The sequence below is a fragment of the Tinamus guttatus genome, unplaced genomic scaffold, assembly GCF_059628265.1.
Source record: "Tinamus guttatus ecotype Peru unplaced genomic scaffold, ASM5962826v1 Tinamus_guttatus_pri_ptg000048l, whole genome shotgun sequence".
Taxonomy (NCBI): domain Eukaryota; kingdom Metazoa; phylum Chordata; class Aves; order Tinamiformes; family Tinamidae; genus Tinamus; species Tinamus guttatus.
Window position 1 is genome coordinate 10,639,877 of NW_028288582.1, and position 17,040 is coordinate 10,656,916.

Here is a 17,040-nt window from a genome sequence, read left to right on the forward strand (position 1 = left end):
TGAGAAGTCAACCAGACAACGTGCAGAAAACCTAATTGCATTACTGGTATTATGGCATCCCAAATCTGGCAGCTCACTAGGACAAAACAGTGAGTAAAGTCTGTCAAACTACTCAGAAAAGCAACTGACCCCCTTCTCAATGCTTGCTGCAACAGACATCAGGTATTATTATTTCATCTGAACTTATTCAGAAATATTCTTGTAAAAGCTATAAAATCAGCATCATCTGAAAAGTATCTTATACCTATTCTGAATTTGATTCTCTCTCCAGATATTTGGGATTAGGGGAAAAAAAGATATAAACAGCAATCTGTCTGCTAAATGCTGAAGCACTAAAAGCAGCATTCTGTGCTTCATTATCAATATCCTCATTACACCATCAGTTGAAGTGCCGACTAGTTCTCCTGTGAAGATTTATCATGTATGGTGGCCACTTTGAAACGTAGGTAGCAGAGTCTTTAACATTCCCTCCTCAAGTGTCTCCCTGCTGTGCCTGTAAATGTCAGTCCAGTTTTTTCACGGCTGTGCGCGCAGATTAGAAACAGCAGGAGAGCTTGGGAGTATGACTACAATACCAGTAAGGACACTTGTCTTCATGGCACTGCTCAAGTGATTCTTGGAATGCAGGACCCTGCTGTTTTCTAATATTTACACACAACTGGAGTCATCAAGAGCAGTAAATGCAGTCTAAAGGCAGCTTGCTTCTTTTGTGTTAGGGGCTTTACTTTCAAATGGGGATGTCAACAAAATCCTCTCCTATAAAGTGGCATATTTCCCCATCACGGTTTTGCAAAACAAATGCAGCCACACGAGCAGCAGCAGAGCAGGTCCCACCGCCGCGTCCTGCGTGGTTCACCCTGGCTGGCCCACACCTCACACACGACGGCAGCTCACAGGCAGCCGGAGATTCCGGCCAGCAGCTAACGTATTTCCACACACCGGCTTCTGCGAGCAGGCCCAAGACCTGGGATAACATTTATCCAGAGCAAAAAGCAGCCGCTCGGTTCTTAGAACACTTGTCAGCACAAACTTCCACCAAGATATTTCACAGTGGGTAGAGGACAGGAGAGATTTTAACCAAATCTGCAACATAAAAAAATACTTGACATATGCTGGAATCAACTTGTTTCTTGGCATTTGGTTTTGGTGGCGTCAAAAGGAAGCACCCTCTTTGAAAAAGTGGAAGGTAAAGAAGACAAGTTTAGCAGTAAGTTACTAAAATAAATAAATAAAGTAAAATACAGAAGTTCAACTAAGTTACAAAACAATGGGGTTAGCTTTGAATATGTAATAAGGGCAAGAGAATCTAGTTTGCTTTCCTGAAAACATTTCTTTCGAAGTGTGCATCACACATTTTGATCAAATTGATTCTTGCTGCCATTAAGGTTTGGTCTGAAGAGATTTAAGCAAAACTGGGCCTCAGAAATAGAATTTTTAATTCTGAAATGAAGATAATTTTATACTTAAATTTTTCAAACACACTTTGCTAGTGCACACCTGGGCAGAAAGAGATGAACTTATAGTGATCAAAACAGAAAAGACAAGGCATGTATTTTTCCAGTTTTTATTTCAAAAATCCCTAATTATTTTCTTTTTAAAAACTAACCCTAGCATTCATTCAGCCTTTACATTTACATCAGTTTTGTACTCAGACATTACATAATCAAGCAAGCAGAACACAGGAGATCCACACAAATACACTTTTCATGGCTCAGATGGATTTCTTTTGGTTTGCCAGACCTCAGAGCAGGCTCCCTGATAGGAATGATGTCCGTGCCCACCTTCCATGCATTTTTTTCCAGACTCGAAATGCAAAGTAGTGGGTGTTTGACACTCAAATTAATCATTGCATATTTTGACTTAAAACTCAGAGAAGACTTAAAAGCCATCAAAAAGTGTTTAAAAAAATTCAGAAGCATATGTATATATGTCAACTCTTCAAAAACATGAAATAATTAATTTGCTATGAGAAGCATTAAGATTATTTTCTGTCTTCTCTCTTCTCCTGGACCCTATCCCACAAATTTTGGTCTCTTTCACAAGAAACTACAAATACATTGGAAAATTGATACAAAGAAAATACTATGGAAAAAAAAAAACACTAAAATTCACCTGTTCTCCACAGAGCACATGGCGCTGCTGTAAACTGTTTAAACACTTCCATTTTGTAACAGACTAGAGTAGATGTGAAACATTATTTTGGTGGTGTGTTTTCTTGTTTTAATTCAAACACTCAAGCAACAGTTCAGAGATGTCTCTATCATTTCAGACCGACTGTGCAATGGTCTAAGCATTTCATCCAAGCGGCCTCCAATAAGACTATTCTCAAAATTAAACTGAGATACAACAGTGCTGGCTTCTTATAAAAAAAAAAAAGCCAAAACTAAATAATAAGTCTTTATTTCTACATTTTAAAGTAGCCAAAAGCACTTGCCATGAAGACAAGAAATTTTGTAGATAGAAAATAAAAATGTATCCTCACTTTAAAACTGGCAAAATTTTGCATTTTAAAGTATACGTAAATTATGCAAATATTTTAATAAAGCATTTATTTTTCAAAAAACAGGTACAAACAGCAGTCTAGTTTTTATAGGATTTATCATCTAAAAGGGGAAAAAAAAATTCCAGTGCTACAGTAACTGAGAAAAAGAGAGGTGAACAGAGGAGCATCTTATTTTGTTTCAACTACTTCTGGACTTTCTTTCTGGTTGTTACTCCCTTCTTGGCTTTGGGGGACGTCCTCTTCCGTGTTTTGGTAGCCGCTGCTTCTGCAATTCAAAAAAAGTCCAAACTTTCCATAAATTAAATACCAGAAATGTACAAAAAGAATATAATTTGCACTATTTTCAATAGATAGGTCGAATCAAATTACTCATTTAGCTTTGATTTACATGATGAGAAAAAAATATATAGGCAGGTTGATCAAAGAGACTATAATCAAATACAATAAAATAAGAAATTTCTTCCATTCTGATCTTTTTCTTGAGCACCAGCAGGGAGGAGGAAAAAAACAAACAAAACAGCAAGTTCACATGAATCACAATCATCTCTGGTCACTTTCAGAAAAAATATTAGATATAATAAAAATTACTACTATTTTTAGAAAAGTAATTACCAAATAAAGTGTTTTTCATCCTCTAGTCATAGTATTTAAAAAAATATATTTCTGACTTCCTCCTTGAAGTCACTATGACTAATTTAACTTCTTGCTTGTAAAACTATATATAATCCTACAGTTCCTGCCAACTCTTAATCTGCATTAGTGCCAGAGAAATAAAGGTAAGGTCGAGTTTCACAGCAGTCCTTAAGAAAGAGGTTGGTTGCATAAGGCAGCAGCCTTTAAGCAGTGTGAGTCACTAATCGTTCAGGCTCAATGGGTAAGTTCAGAAGGAAGCAAGGAGACAGGGAACAGTGCAAAACAAACCACATTAGAGTCTTGAGTCCGTCCTAAGCCAAATCATACCAAGACAAGTGTAGAATCATTGCAAACTTGCTTTGCTTTTGTTTAATTTTATGTAACAATTTTCTCTTAAAATGTTGTTGTAAAAGCAAAACGTTCAAATTATCTTTCAAGTCTGTAAAAATTCTTCAAAATGTAGAATGAAAAATATTTTTCTTTTTCTTGGTTCAAAAGTGTTTGTTGCATCCATCATAAATCTAAAAATAGATATTGCTATACAGTGCATGTTTGATAAATCAATTTATAAAACCTCTGCTCATGGTCTCTTACTGAACAGAGCCCCTTGATCAGTGAAAGATCCACTCTGGCAAACCAAAAAAAAAAAAAAAAAAAAAAAAAGCGCTCTCAAAAGACTGGTATATAAAATCACATCTATTTTGGTACTCTTAAAAGTATTGGTATTTAAAAGCTATTGCAGCACAGGTAGGTACCAAAAATTAAAGGAGTAACTTAACTATGTGAATCATTTCTCCTACCAGCTAAATTTTGGCTTATCATCAAGTATGAGCAGTTTATAGCTTTCAAATTCACAACGTATTTCCAGCTGCTAGAAATGTGAATTCTAGCATTAGGCATGTCTTTTCGAGCTCAAAAGAGCTTTTAAATTGAGTTCTCAGTAGCAGATTAGTCATTGTGTATTTTGGTACTGTTTTTCCCTCTCCTCTCCTGAAATTTATCCCTGGAAGTTTTTGTACTGCAAGAGACAACATAGAAGAACCAAAGTTTTCACTTAAAAAGAGCCATGTAATGGCCTCCTCCTTCCACCCCCCCCAGCATCCCCAAAAATGCAACCTTGGATGCCACCCTGTGCCACGTGCTCTGGGTGTCCCTGCTGCAGGAGCAGGGGTTGGACTAGATGGTCTCTAGAGGTCCCCTCCAACCTCAACCATGCTGTGATTCTGTGAAAAAAACCTAATGTTTACCCTTCACCAGTTTTGACTGATCTACGTGTGTTTTTTATTCTCATCTAAGATTGCATAATGGAGTACTCAAATAGGTCAAATTCATGTCCCATTATCAGAAAGATTCCCAATACAACAACTTGGACATTGGCTAGGAAAGTATCACTGATATTTGTGCAGAGAGAAAGATACTTTATCAAATGTTCACACTCACAGTTGAGGACAGCAGGTAGTATGGTATGGGTGGTAGTCATGGACAACGCAAGCAGTCCAACCTCACTTAAACCTAGGTCAGTAAGAGCTCAGGCATTTTTAATTGCCCACTTTGGAATACCAAAAAGGGGAGGAAATCCACCCTGCCTCCATTTTCTCCTTTGCTGCATTCATAAACTCTTTTCAAGATTTTTCTAGACAAATCACGATCATGATGAATCTCTGAGTGGATTCCATTTAAGTAGATTGTAACACCAAATGAGGGTGCAGACAGAACTATTACAAGCAAGGGGAAAGCTTTTATAAAATAGATTAATTTGAACTAAGTTGAAACAGGAATTTAGGGTGAGGAAGAATTATATTTATAAAAATAAAACAGTTGGTGTCACTGCACAGCTTGCTTTGAGACTGCAGCAAAGTTCAGCAGAGACACAAGGAGAACCACAGGCTCTAGAGCAACTCTTACAGACAAGCTGAGGATGATAGATAAACCCCTCTGTAAACAGGATCTCAAAGCAACATTACAAAATAAACAGAGCAGAAGCTAGGTGCAGAGCTGAGAAATACCCAACTGGAGTTGGGAAGGTCTGAAATAAATGAAAGAACAAGAGTGATGATCATAGTTTTTAGCTCTCCAATGAAAAAAAAAAAAAAAAAAAAAAACCAACACACACGCACAAAAATAATTTATCTGGCTGATCTGAAGTACCTCTTCTTCCCACACCTCATCTCTGCAAAAACAAAAGGAAGAGCTGTGATGGTGCACTGGTGGCACTGGTGCACTCTTCCAGTATACAAAAGGTTGCTACACAGAATGAAAGCAATTTTTACATCCATAGCAGACAGAAGAACTAATACGAAGCCCAAAACTCTAACATGGGAAATTACAGAAAACAGCAAGAAAACAGTAGCAAGAAAACAACAATCACACCTCACCAGCTTTTTAGCAGTCAGGTTAGTCAAGTATTAGAATAGGCCTTGCCCAAGGATGTTTTAGAAGAAAAGTTTCTATATAAGGACTATAAACAATCCTGCCTTTCAGATGTTGAATGCAGCTGATGGCCTCTTGATATTCCTTTTCACCTTGCTTTCTGATTCTGCAAGCATTGTTTTAGAATCACATGCAAATCTTACGAGTAAGGGCAATAAGAAAGTATTTGAGTCATAGAAAAGGATGGTTTCTATTGAATTAGAAAGGTTGAATTAGCAAGAAGGAGCAGAAAAAGAGAGTCCCAAGGTTCCCACTGAAATGCCTGCTTGAGGGAAATGTGGACAGTGAGGGAGTCTGAGTGTGAAAACACAGCTGCTGAGCAGCTGAAGTTGGATAAGATTCAGGTGTTAAAGGTGGCTGCTAGGTTACATCATAGGCTACAACATTCAAAAAAACAGAACCCCATACCGTTTTTAAGACTCCAAGCAAACATCATAGTAAGTGAAAAATACCTAGCAGTGGCCATGCTGCAGGTTAGCAACTGCATCACTTGCATATGCTGAACTTACACCTGACAAAGACTGAGGAGTACGCGCCAGCCTCTGGGTAACAGCTCAAGAGTGCCAGCAATTCTAGTCTCTGTACCAGCTCTGAAACTGGGCTTACAATAACCAGCTTCATTAAACAATAGGGCTAACACATTCTGCCCTCAAAAGCAGCAATGTACAGTTGAGTATGTCGCTTAGGTATAGCAAGGTTTCATTTAAACAAAATATATATCAAATTCTGAGTGTGTGTGTGTGTGTGTGTTTGAGAGATCTTGCACTCACGCTTTGTTCTACATTTCTCTTCAAAGAATCCAAGGCCAACAAATGTGGAGTGTTGGACTATGTCGTGGAGGGTTCTCAAGTGGCTTCTGATGGAGATGTTCTCAAACTAGCCTCCACATAGATAGAGCTTAATCATCATTGCTGCACAAAGACCCAGTGTGACACAGCAGGACAGCTCCGTGACAGAACTGACATTTAACTCGGGTGATTTCATGCCAATGAATACTGAATTACCACAGTTCGGCTGAGAACTGACGAAGCAGGAATGGAACGGCCACTATACAACACTCTTCCTAGTCAACTAGCCTTGACCTTACATAGACTGCTATATCAGATCCTAACATTAATCCAAGAACATGTTCTGTTACCATTTAACAAATCAGCAACTAATTGTGAATTTGTGATTTTCAAGGAAATCACATGAAATTATCAAGTCATTTTCCTGGATGGCTCCCTAAGAAAACCTTTGCTTTATCCACCCTTTACAAGGGTACTACAGTTGTCAAACCAAAAAGGAAAGGCCAGAGAATGGAACTCACACAATTGTTATCTACATGTGAGAGGAATTTAAAAAAAAAAAAAGATAATAATTGGCAGCTGAAAAAGCACACGCAGCACCTGGCTGCAGACACCAAATGGGAACTGAAGCCAAGCAGTGCAGCACTTAATGCAAAGCAAGTACAACTAACCTCACCAAATCAGTTTGGGCTGTTCCAATATGGTGCCAAGAACAGTTACTTCTCCTTTGCGAAGATGAAACAAGGAAGTGCATACAGACACCTGACAAGACCTTTCTCACAAATTTCTACCAGGAACCCTGCAAAAGGCCTGTAATGTTTCTCAACGGGCAACTTTTTTGGTATTTGGATCAGACAGTTTTAGTTAATTGGCTTTTTCTTGTTCCCTCTCTACAGTAAATTCAGAAACATAACTCAAATATGAAAAAAGGAAAGAAAATACAGACTTGAATTCCAAACAAAACAAGATTGCAAGACAGGGAGGAGAGAGGGGAAGTAAAGTTTGTTGAGATGTGAGATGGAGTTTGGCTTTACGTGTTCTGTTCTTCTGAATCCTGTTTCCTGATAGATAAATACTGCAACAAATTAAGCCTACACATTTCCATAGGAATTATCCTATGGAAAATCATCAGTACACAAGGGCATATTATTTCATGGCTTTGTGTCTGCATATTTCCAAAAGATAACATGGGGTTTGAGAGTTCTGTTAAAAGAAATTAATACTAAATTGTTCCAGAAAAAATGAAATATATATTTACTTCTCTTTATAAAAATAGATTAACTGAAGAGGTTCCAGAACACAATTCTACATACACATATAAATAAGAAGCCACATGCAGCATGTGTTTAAAAATAGTCCTCCTTTCTATCACACAGTGAATTCCAGGAGGAACAAAGGGTTTAATTTGAATATATTACTTACAATCTTGAAAAAGGTTAGATCTCCCTGCAAAAATCTGAGTCAATGCAGCATGATTTTTTTGTTGTTGTTGTTCCTGGAGACAAATTTCACTTCCACATTTTCAATCTACATTTGAATTGCAACACTTTTTCAGCATACTGCAATATATCTTCAGACCACAGAAAAATAAAAATAAAATAGTGATGTCTGGTTTTGTTAAGTGATTTAACTCTACATCTAAAGCCAATATACAAAATCCTACCCCAGGGAAAATCTTTCTGACACATCACTATTTAAAAACAAACAAACAAAAAAACCCTACATTTTGCTACAGAACCTTATCACAAAAAAAAAAAAAAAAACCCACAGGTATTACTGCATTTCATTAGCAGAAAACCAAAGAAACTTCTTTGATTAAAATATAAAGGAAGCCCAAGTATAAAACTATCTTCCAAACAGAGAGAAGAGTAAACAGAAACTTTTTTAATACTTTACATATTGGAAACTAAAGTTTGGCTTCTTACTATCAGCACATTTTCAATGCACTTCTCAGTGAATTACTTTATCACTTTCAAATTGTCCAAGAAAACCATTTCTCAGGAAGAACTGCAAAAATGTGTTCATTTTATATGTATTTAATTTATTTTAACCTTCTTACCTATAACACTTAAAGGTCTTTCTACTTAATATCACCTCCTACAACAGCTTTTCCAATTTAAATAGCTTTTGAAAAAATCAAACAATTCTGGAGCAGGCCATAAAAAGACAGAATGTTTCATATCAAGTTTAAATATAGTTAGTGCAAAATACAGAACCCAGTTCGTCAGTATTTCTGACAACTATGAGCGCTATTTTTCAGTTCTAAAACTACGCTGCTTCCTGTAAATGCTTTTAACTCCAAAAAGCAGTTAATTTAACTCCAATACTAGAACATTTAACTTTTCTGAGGGCTAAGGGAAGGCTAGGCACAGAGCTGAGAAGGACATATCTTTTGGTGATACTCACACGAATTGACAGAATATTTTAGATTAATATCCATTTGCGCCTGAAATATGTTGCTGTTACTGGTCAGTCCCAAGGACTTCACAAGAAGGAACAAAAGAATAACAGACAGTTAAAACTATCCTAATCAGTACAGGTATTGATTAAAACATTAATACTAGAGTATAAAATTAAGAGATAAAAATCTATCTATAATATGGGCACTGGCAAAGAATAGAAAGCAAGTGGTGCCAAGCACAAGTTCAAAAGAACCCTATGATCTGCATTCTCCTAGAGCATGATGACATGGCCACTAGTTCTTTACAGATAAACACTAAACTATGTATGATCTTATATTAAGTAAAAATCTTGAATGAAAAATAGCTCAACTGGAGATTTTTAAGACAATCCAGAAATTAACTTATATAAAGTTGAGAAACAGAAATAAATGTAAAACTAAATCCTTTTTTTTGTTTGTTTTTTGTTTTATAAGATTGGATTTCCTATGGGCTTCCTGAGATTCTGTTTCTAAAAAGAAGAGTCTTGCTTGCCTGGTCCAGAAACACCGGCGACCCACAGGGCTGAAAGAGGCAGCCTTTACCATACTCATCTGGAGGGGTCACTTGTTTAAAAACACAGAAGAACAAGGGGAACAGAGGGGGAGGCAAGCAGTGGCACCACGTGCAAAATGCCTGACTGCATTCTTTACTCCTCCTTTGACAACCTAAAGCAGCAAAATATTTCCTTACTAACAGAGTCAGAGTCTCTGCAGCCACTGATCGCCTTGGTGTGCTCCAAAAGTAATAACCGTGGGATGTTGCAAACATACAGCTTCCCAAACACATTTAATTAGTCTAAAAAGACTAATTTGCAGAGAGTACTGCTTGGACTGCAATTCCTCAAGCTCTTTTGCATATTAATCTATGAGAGTCTCAGTATACAACCCCAAAAAGGGAGGGGGAAAAATATTATATAAATTATAAAATTATAAAAAATATATATTATATATATAATACTCAGGTGCATCAAATGGCAATCGGTAAGCTGTCAGCTACACTTTTAAATATGAAAATCAAATTATTTTATTTCCTTCAAAGAAAAAATAATCTGGCTATTCAGCCAATGACAGACTAAAAAACTTGTAATAAACTTAAGGCAACATTTCAAAAGGCATCTGAATAAGAGAGACATAAGCCACTGATTAAAATGATCAGAATTGTATGTTTACACCTGAAATGAACAAAACAGTGCAACCTCCCTGCAGGACAGTGTCTTTACTACTTGTACTTTGTATCACACTGTTTGGGTAAACAGTCAATCCAAGGGTTAATTATTAATTCATCAGTAATACTACTTTCTTTTCTTAAAAAAAACCTTTTCCCCACCCTGACACATTACTACTTCACACCTTATTTTTAAACAGGTAGATCTGTTTTGAGTTAGAATCAAATGTTTGAGTTCTACTGTTTTATTATTTTTAGACTACTTGACCATGCATAACATTTGGCCTTTCACTTAAAGTCTAAAAAAAAAAGTCTCTAGAATAAATATCTTCGTAATTGAATTCAGTCCTCGTGTACATGAAGGAGGAATATTTTGACTAGACACCACAAGTTTAACCTATACAGATCTGCTGAGGAATTCTAAACTCGAATGTGCGAGATCTTAAGCCTACTTCACCTCCCTATGATTATTTTTTTCCCCAGAAAACACTGACAGCTCTGCCTGCCAAATTTAAAAATCTAACTTTACCATGAGCTATCCTTATAGCTAATCCTTTCCTTGACTTTAAATACACTCACTCTTGTAAGCAGCTGCTGCTAGCCTCTGACTGCAACGCACTGAGGAGAGGTCCCGAGGAGCCGACATTTTCTGACATTGAATTGGACAAAATAGGAGAGGAGAAAAGTAAGATTGGAGGAGAGAAAGAACAAGGGCAAAGGGACAGGGTGCTACTACTAACTTTTAACAGCCAGCATTTCCACCAGCTCTATGTAACACATATAGTTTGAATATTTCAGTATTAAAGGTAATCTAAAAAAAGAAAATATTAAAGACAAAAGCATTTTAACTGCTGGAGATAAACAGGACACTTGGTGTGAGGATGGCCTTCTGACTTACTAGAAGTACGCTTCTTTTTCTGTGGACTTTCTACCTCTTCCACTTCTGCTTCAGTGCTCTCATCGGTTGCAGCTGCTGTCTTCCTTTTTTTCTGTGAAAGAAAAACGCAATTGAATTCAAGAGCAGGAAAGGCCACACAAAGCAGAAAACATCTGCATAAGGTATGTCCCAATTTTAAGCATTTTTTCCTCACATATTGTAAAACATCTCTATTTACAGAGAAAACTGATTCACGTATGAACATTATTAATGCTACACAATAGTAAATTTAAAAGTTCGGTTTCATTGTCTATACATCAGTTTAAGAATCTGTATTTTAGCATATGAAACCACCAGTTTATGATCAAAACCTGTTTTTATTTACTTTGAGTAATTGTTATGAAAGGATCAATTTGAAAAATCTTAACACAGAAAAAACACTTTACCCAAAGTTGCTTTTAATTGCTTTTTGTTTTTTAAAGCAGTTATACCTCATTAAGTTCAAGTTTATCTGAAGCCATGCTTAAGGCTTTCTTTGCACAGCTTAAAAGTAGCTAACACCCACTGACAGTACATTATTTTTTTTTTTTCTAATAGCGACTATGGGTTCTGTTCCAGAGCGAAGTGCTTGGAAAAGCTGAATTCTATTCAAGGCACATTATCTTAAAACTTCTAAGTGGATAGAACTATTATTATCTGTGTATTACAATTAATCCTACTATTGCAAAGTATTCTTAAGGTGGTTATGGAAAGATTATTTTTAAAGCCACGTCACTTTTGCAAAGGATGAGTTGCCCTGTATTGAAATCAGACAGACATAGATGTTAACTTTGATGAACACAGAAAGAGTTTACCTTTCTTTTCCCATTTTTTTTTTTAATTATGGGAGACTGCACTGCCTTCCTAACACAGCTCTAAAAGTGGTTACAACTTCACATAGCTCACCAGAGAAGGGGAGAGTGCATTACATCTTTCTTTTCCAAAGTGTTGCTTCATGATTACCATCTAAACCCTGCTGGGCTGAACAGATTGGTTCGATAATTACATACAATAACTGCAGTGGGCAGGTAACCCTCAGCTGGCACAGGGCAGCTCCCCTGTGAGAACTTCCATATGCAAACTGCACTGATGGAGTGCATTAGGTACAGCCTTCCTGCCGCTGCACAGGCCTGATTACCGCCAGCCAAGACTCCAAGGTTAGCATGTCAGCAGATTTGTGATGCATTAGGCAGGAATAAACACAGACACTTTTGTTCATTCTGACCAAAATTAAGGAGGACTATTTCAGCACCGTACTGCTTTTATGAGAGATAATGCATTCCTCCCAATTGTCCTAGAAAAGATTTTGAATGCTTATCATAAAAACAGATATTCAATACGTGCTACACAAAAGCAAAATACATTTATCTTGTTTCCAAGCTTATTTAATAAAAAGCGGTTTCTTAATCTTGATGCAGGTGAATTACATAGCAATATAAATCAGGCTACATTCATCTGACAAAGGACCCGCGCAGCTGAAGCTGAACATCCAAGGGGCTGCAAGAGACAAAAATCCCTATTCCTCCCATTTAGTTTACTCCCAGTAATTCCCAGCAACTGGCAAGTGACGTTAGCATACGTAGCACTTCAAGAAGAGAGTAGTAAGAGTGGTCCTTGCTCTAAATAATTTAGTCAAGAGCTCCAAATGCTGCCTTCAACACATGATATTGGTAGCTTCTTGTTTCACTACAACTGTTACAAAACACCACACATGCCAACATGCAAACCTTATACAGAACCGAAAAACTCCAGCAGAATTTTCGACTGTTTCATTTACTGATACATCTGGGGAAACTTGAGTCATGATATAGAGAATAAAATGTTAATTTTTAATATAGCAAGCATCTGTGAGTATGAGCCAGATACAGAGTGGAGAATGACTGAGATTCCACAACCACCCTGCTTATATGCAACACACAGTGCACATCGTGGCTCCATTAGCTATATAAGCAGAGTGCACCAGAGAATCCTACATTCAGATAAATTATTTAAACAGAAGTTAAAAAGTATTCTCTTCCAGTTACGAAACAGTCTAACTTCAGAACACTGAATAACACTGAAAAAGGTATTATGGTAGTTTGCACCAAACAAATATAAGGATGTGTATCTTAAGAACTGTCATGACTAAAAGACCAGTACAGAAGAAATGCCACAAATTGTCTCTCCCAGAGTTCAGCTTCTTCTCAAAGGAGAATGCCAGGTTGCATTTTTCTTTTCCAAACTTGACATTAAGCATGCCAAGAGAATTCAACGTGTGCTGGAAGATACTGATTTTCAGAGGCAAGATGCTACTGATCAACAGCACATTCTACCTGTGGAAAGCAATTTAACAAAGTTTGGAACTTATTCTTAAAACACTCAGTCATCAAGTCAAGCTGACTGTCACAGTGGAAAACATACACTTTTAATTGGCATAAAGCTTTCCTCCTCTGTGAATCCAAATGCCCAGCTACTTGCATGACCCCCATCTACACAAATCTCACCTTCCAGTTCCCCCAGCCTCTCACTAATGCGTAACACCCTCTAGAAAGAAAACGCAGCAGCATCTCGGTTGAGAGTATCCGTTGCCAAACATATATTTTGGGAAGAATGAGTTCTTGGTGAGTACCCTCATCCTACTTATTCTTCAGGAACAGTCCGAGATATAACCCTGGAAGGAGGGATGGCAAAATCCCTAGCCTACAGCCATCACAGTTGTTATCAGACCTAGAAAATCCAGCATAGAAGCAAGAGTTTTCTGACCCACTATTCTTTCAAAAGCAAACAGAACATGCCAACCCCATTTCAGGTAACCAATCTTATTCTGCCCAGACACTCTAGCCATAACTTCATGAAGTATCACTGCAGTATGAGGCAGACTGCTGAAAACAATTATGCAAAAGGATTGACAACACCTATGATTTTATTTAAGTGCCTAAACATATCTGTGACAGCTGACCAAGCTGACCATTCATGTGGTGCCTCAAAGTTAAAACGTAAGAGCCCTATTGTAAAACGTCCTATTTGATGCTAACATACAAGAACAAAAGGATTATCCCACTCTTTGGGGATGGTTTTTTCTGAAAGCAAGTAAAGAAATAAGATTTTTGGAAGTTGGATGTTCCATTGGAAACCTGCACCAGGCATCTCTGCTGGGCAAGGACAAAGAAGGTCACAGATGTTGGCTCTGCAGCAGGCCAAGTTATGCAGCAAAGAAGTCAGCCAACCATCAAAAACAGATTTTCTCCAAAACACAGGTCTCAAGCCATGTAAGTCCACAGGAGGGGATGAGAAGAATTTATGCTATGAGCTCTCCTTTTGGACCAATCATACTCGCTTCAGGAGAAAATATTAGCACAAAGACCAGGTGCATACAGTTTCAGTCAGAGTACTACTTCCTAATCAAAGGAACTGAGAAAAAAGGTATATACTTAGAAAACTTTAAAGTCTTACTATTTTTGTTTCTGTTTTGTGTTTCTTTGTCCAACTTTTACATATAGCTGATCATGTCACTAGGCAGAATTCTTGGACTCTTACTCTGTATTATAATTCTCAACTCCCTAGTTTATGCTAAAGGAACTAAAAAGTTGTTTTGTTTGAAGTGCACAAAAATGTGTGTCCTTTTTTAATGCTGTTATTTACCACTTTAACATACTATATACCTAACAAAAAAAGTTCTCATCCAATATTCCAATGTGCGACCCAATTTAAAATACATTAAAATACATGCAGTCTACCATTAAGGTTCATAGGTAACTGTTCATAAATACTAGATAACTGAGAATTCAATATGGAATTCTGGTACCTAAGACCTTGCATAAAGATGTGTATGTAAGATTAAACCTTGAAATAATCACGGAAAGGGAAGAAAATAATAATAATAATTTATTTTGCCATACATTAATTTTGGCTTATCTGGAGAGTTTTGAATTTTGACAAACATAAGTAAATTAACTGAATGTTCAGCTGTTCAAATGTCATTATAACTAAATGTGTATTCTGTTACCAAAGGTACTATATTACTTATTATGAAAGTACACCTACAAACATCATTCTATATTTAAGCTTTCATAAAAATTTGTCAAGTTAAAAATTACAGATATAGCATATATGAGTAGCACAAGCAAATATACATTTGGCTATTTGCTTATTTATTACTTGATCTAGCTACAACACCTACTTCCAATACCACTCTAAATCTTTACTTAGTTCAAAAACATTAAAATTTTAAAGTAAAAACCTTTTGTAAGGGCTTGGTTTGCAAGTCTCCATTCTCTAACAGGCCAAAGTCTAAAACTCCATCATCTTTTTGTCCAATGGTCTTGAAGCCTTGCAGAAGTATTTCTCGAAAATGCTGATATACAGGCTTCTCGTCATAGCTCAACAGTTTCACCTTTTCCATATATTTGGCTATTTCATCTAAAAAAAATTGTACTTCAAATTAATTTGTTTGAAAACATCTTAATCATTAGCTTTTACCACAAAAGAGTCAGAAATTATGCATGCACTATTTATACTATTTTTTGAAATGGTTATTTATAAACTCATAATTATGACTTCATTACAACACATTTTAGAAAAAAATATACCAAGGTTCATTACCCTGTGATAACAGCATCGCTGTTTCTTATACATTTATTGTAACGAAGAAAACAGTCGATCGTAAAAAATGTAATAAGCCAATCTTCACCAATGAATGCTTCTTTACATAATATTTCTTATGCCTATATTTTAAAATGTTGAAAAGAAAACTCATTGTCATCCAAGCACTTTATCATTTAAAAAGAAAGAAATATGAAAAATAAAACAGAGAAAACAAATTTGGACATTGAAAAACCACATAAGAAGCAGTTGACAGAGAAAATCCTTTACTGACTACCAGGAAACAACAGCTGGAAATAACAAAATATTTAAGTTTATATTCCCAATAAAGTGTATTTCTACCAGAAATAAAACCAACTCAACAAAATTACTAATGCCAAGTAGAAACACTCCTCCAGAATTCAGATTTTCATTACTTTATGACTTACATATTTCATATGTGCAAATTCATAATTCTGTCTTCTAGTCAGAGGCTACAGGCAAAAGGAAAAGACTCTAAGCTATTATTATTCAAAAACCTTACCAGTGCCACTTTGTTTTTGCTGAGAAAAGTAAATGAAAAAAGATGCAAACTCCAGTAGGCAAGGGGAATTTAAAGAAGCAACAGATGAAATTCCATTCTTGACACATACCTCTCAAAAGTTGCCAGCAACCTGATGAATCCTCACCTTTTGCAGCAACTGAATTTATCTGTTTTTATTTGAATTTAGAGTAGCCCTCCTCTGCACACATTCGATTTACCACATGAAAGTTGGCACATTAGAGCTTCTACCCAATCTCTAAAGCTTTCTAAAACCTGATGATAGCCCCCAAAGAGGGGGGGGCTTTTTTTCTTTTATATAATATATATATATATATATATATATAAACAAATTATTTAAAATGTTTAACTTTTTAAAATAGCTCCTCTTACCTGGTTTATTTTTCCCTGGAAAACATTTGTCCATCAAATCTGAAATATTATCTCTAAATCTGAAAAACAAAATTATTCAAAGCTATTACGTTTTTTTCAGGTTTGGAATATTTGCCCTGTTCTGACACATTTCCTAAACATCTAGTTTGGGCCACTGCCAGAAGCAGAAAACCCTGGTAGATGAACCCTCCGTATGACTTAGAATGGGTGCATTTTTATTAGTACAGTGCCTTTGAGAACCTGATGAATGCCAGGGAGGCTACCTGAAACACAGTAAGCTTTTTGTTCATCACTTTTTGGTTTTTACAAAAGCAAGCAAGTGGAAGACTGAAGGAAAGGAACTGTTCCATTTTAAGCTCTCTCATACCAGTGCCCTGTTCAAGGACTTTCACAAACTGATACTACTCAGAGCAGCCTCCCAGCCAAATCAATAACTACAAAGGAAAAGCCAAGCTTTGCTTACTGGTGGAGGCAGAAGAATTAAAAGTACAGAGCAGGAAACTATACAACAAATACTTGTGAATTAGACAGAAACTGACAGGCTGAGACAGTTTTCTCAATATTGAGTATCTCCAAAAAGAGATTTGAGGGTCAGAAGGAAACAAAACCAAAACAAAAACAAACAAAAATGTCCTAAATTACACATTAGCAGCCCTCTAGCAGGGGCAATG

General features: G+C 36.5%; 1 protein-coding gene across 2 annotated transcripts in view; it reads right to left on the reverse strand.

Annotated features, from left to right (window-relative positions):
* Nucleotides 1-2,363: 2,363 nt before the first annotated feature.
* VRK1 (VRK serine/threonine kinase 1) overlaps nucleotides 2,364-17,040 on the reverse strand; it is a 31,621-nt gene continuing 16,944 nt past the window's right edge. For both annotated transcript variants that reach the window (XM_088539682.1, XM_088539683.1), the window contains exons 10-13: nucleotides 16,370-16,428; nucleotides 15,095-15,273; nucleotides 10,858-10,948; nucleotides 2,364-2,768 (exon numbers count right to left, since the gene is read on the reverse strand). In XM_088539682.1, the coding sequence (XP_088395808.1) occupies nucleotides 2,686-2,768; nucleotides 10,858-10,948; nucleotides 15,095-15,273; nucleotides 16,370-16,428 (412 nt within the window). In that variant the 3' untranslated portion in view covers nucleotides 2,364-2,685. The remainder of the gene's footprint in view (nucleotides 2,769-10,857; nucleotides 10,949-15,094; nucleotides 15,274-16,369; nucleotides 16,429-17,040) is intronic.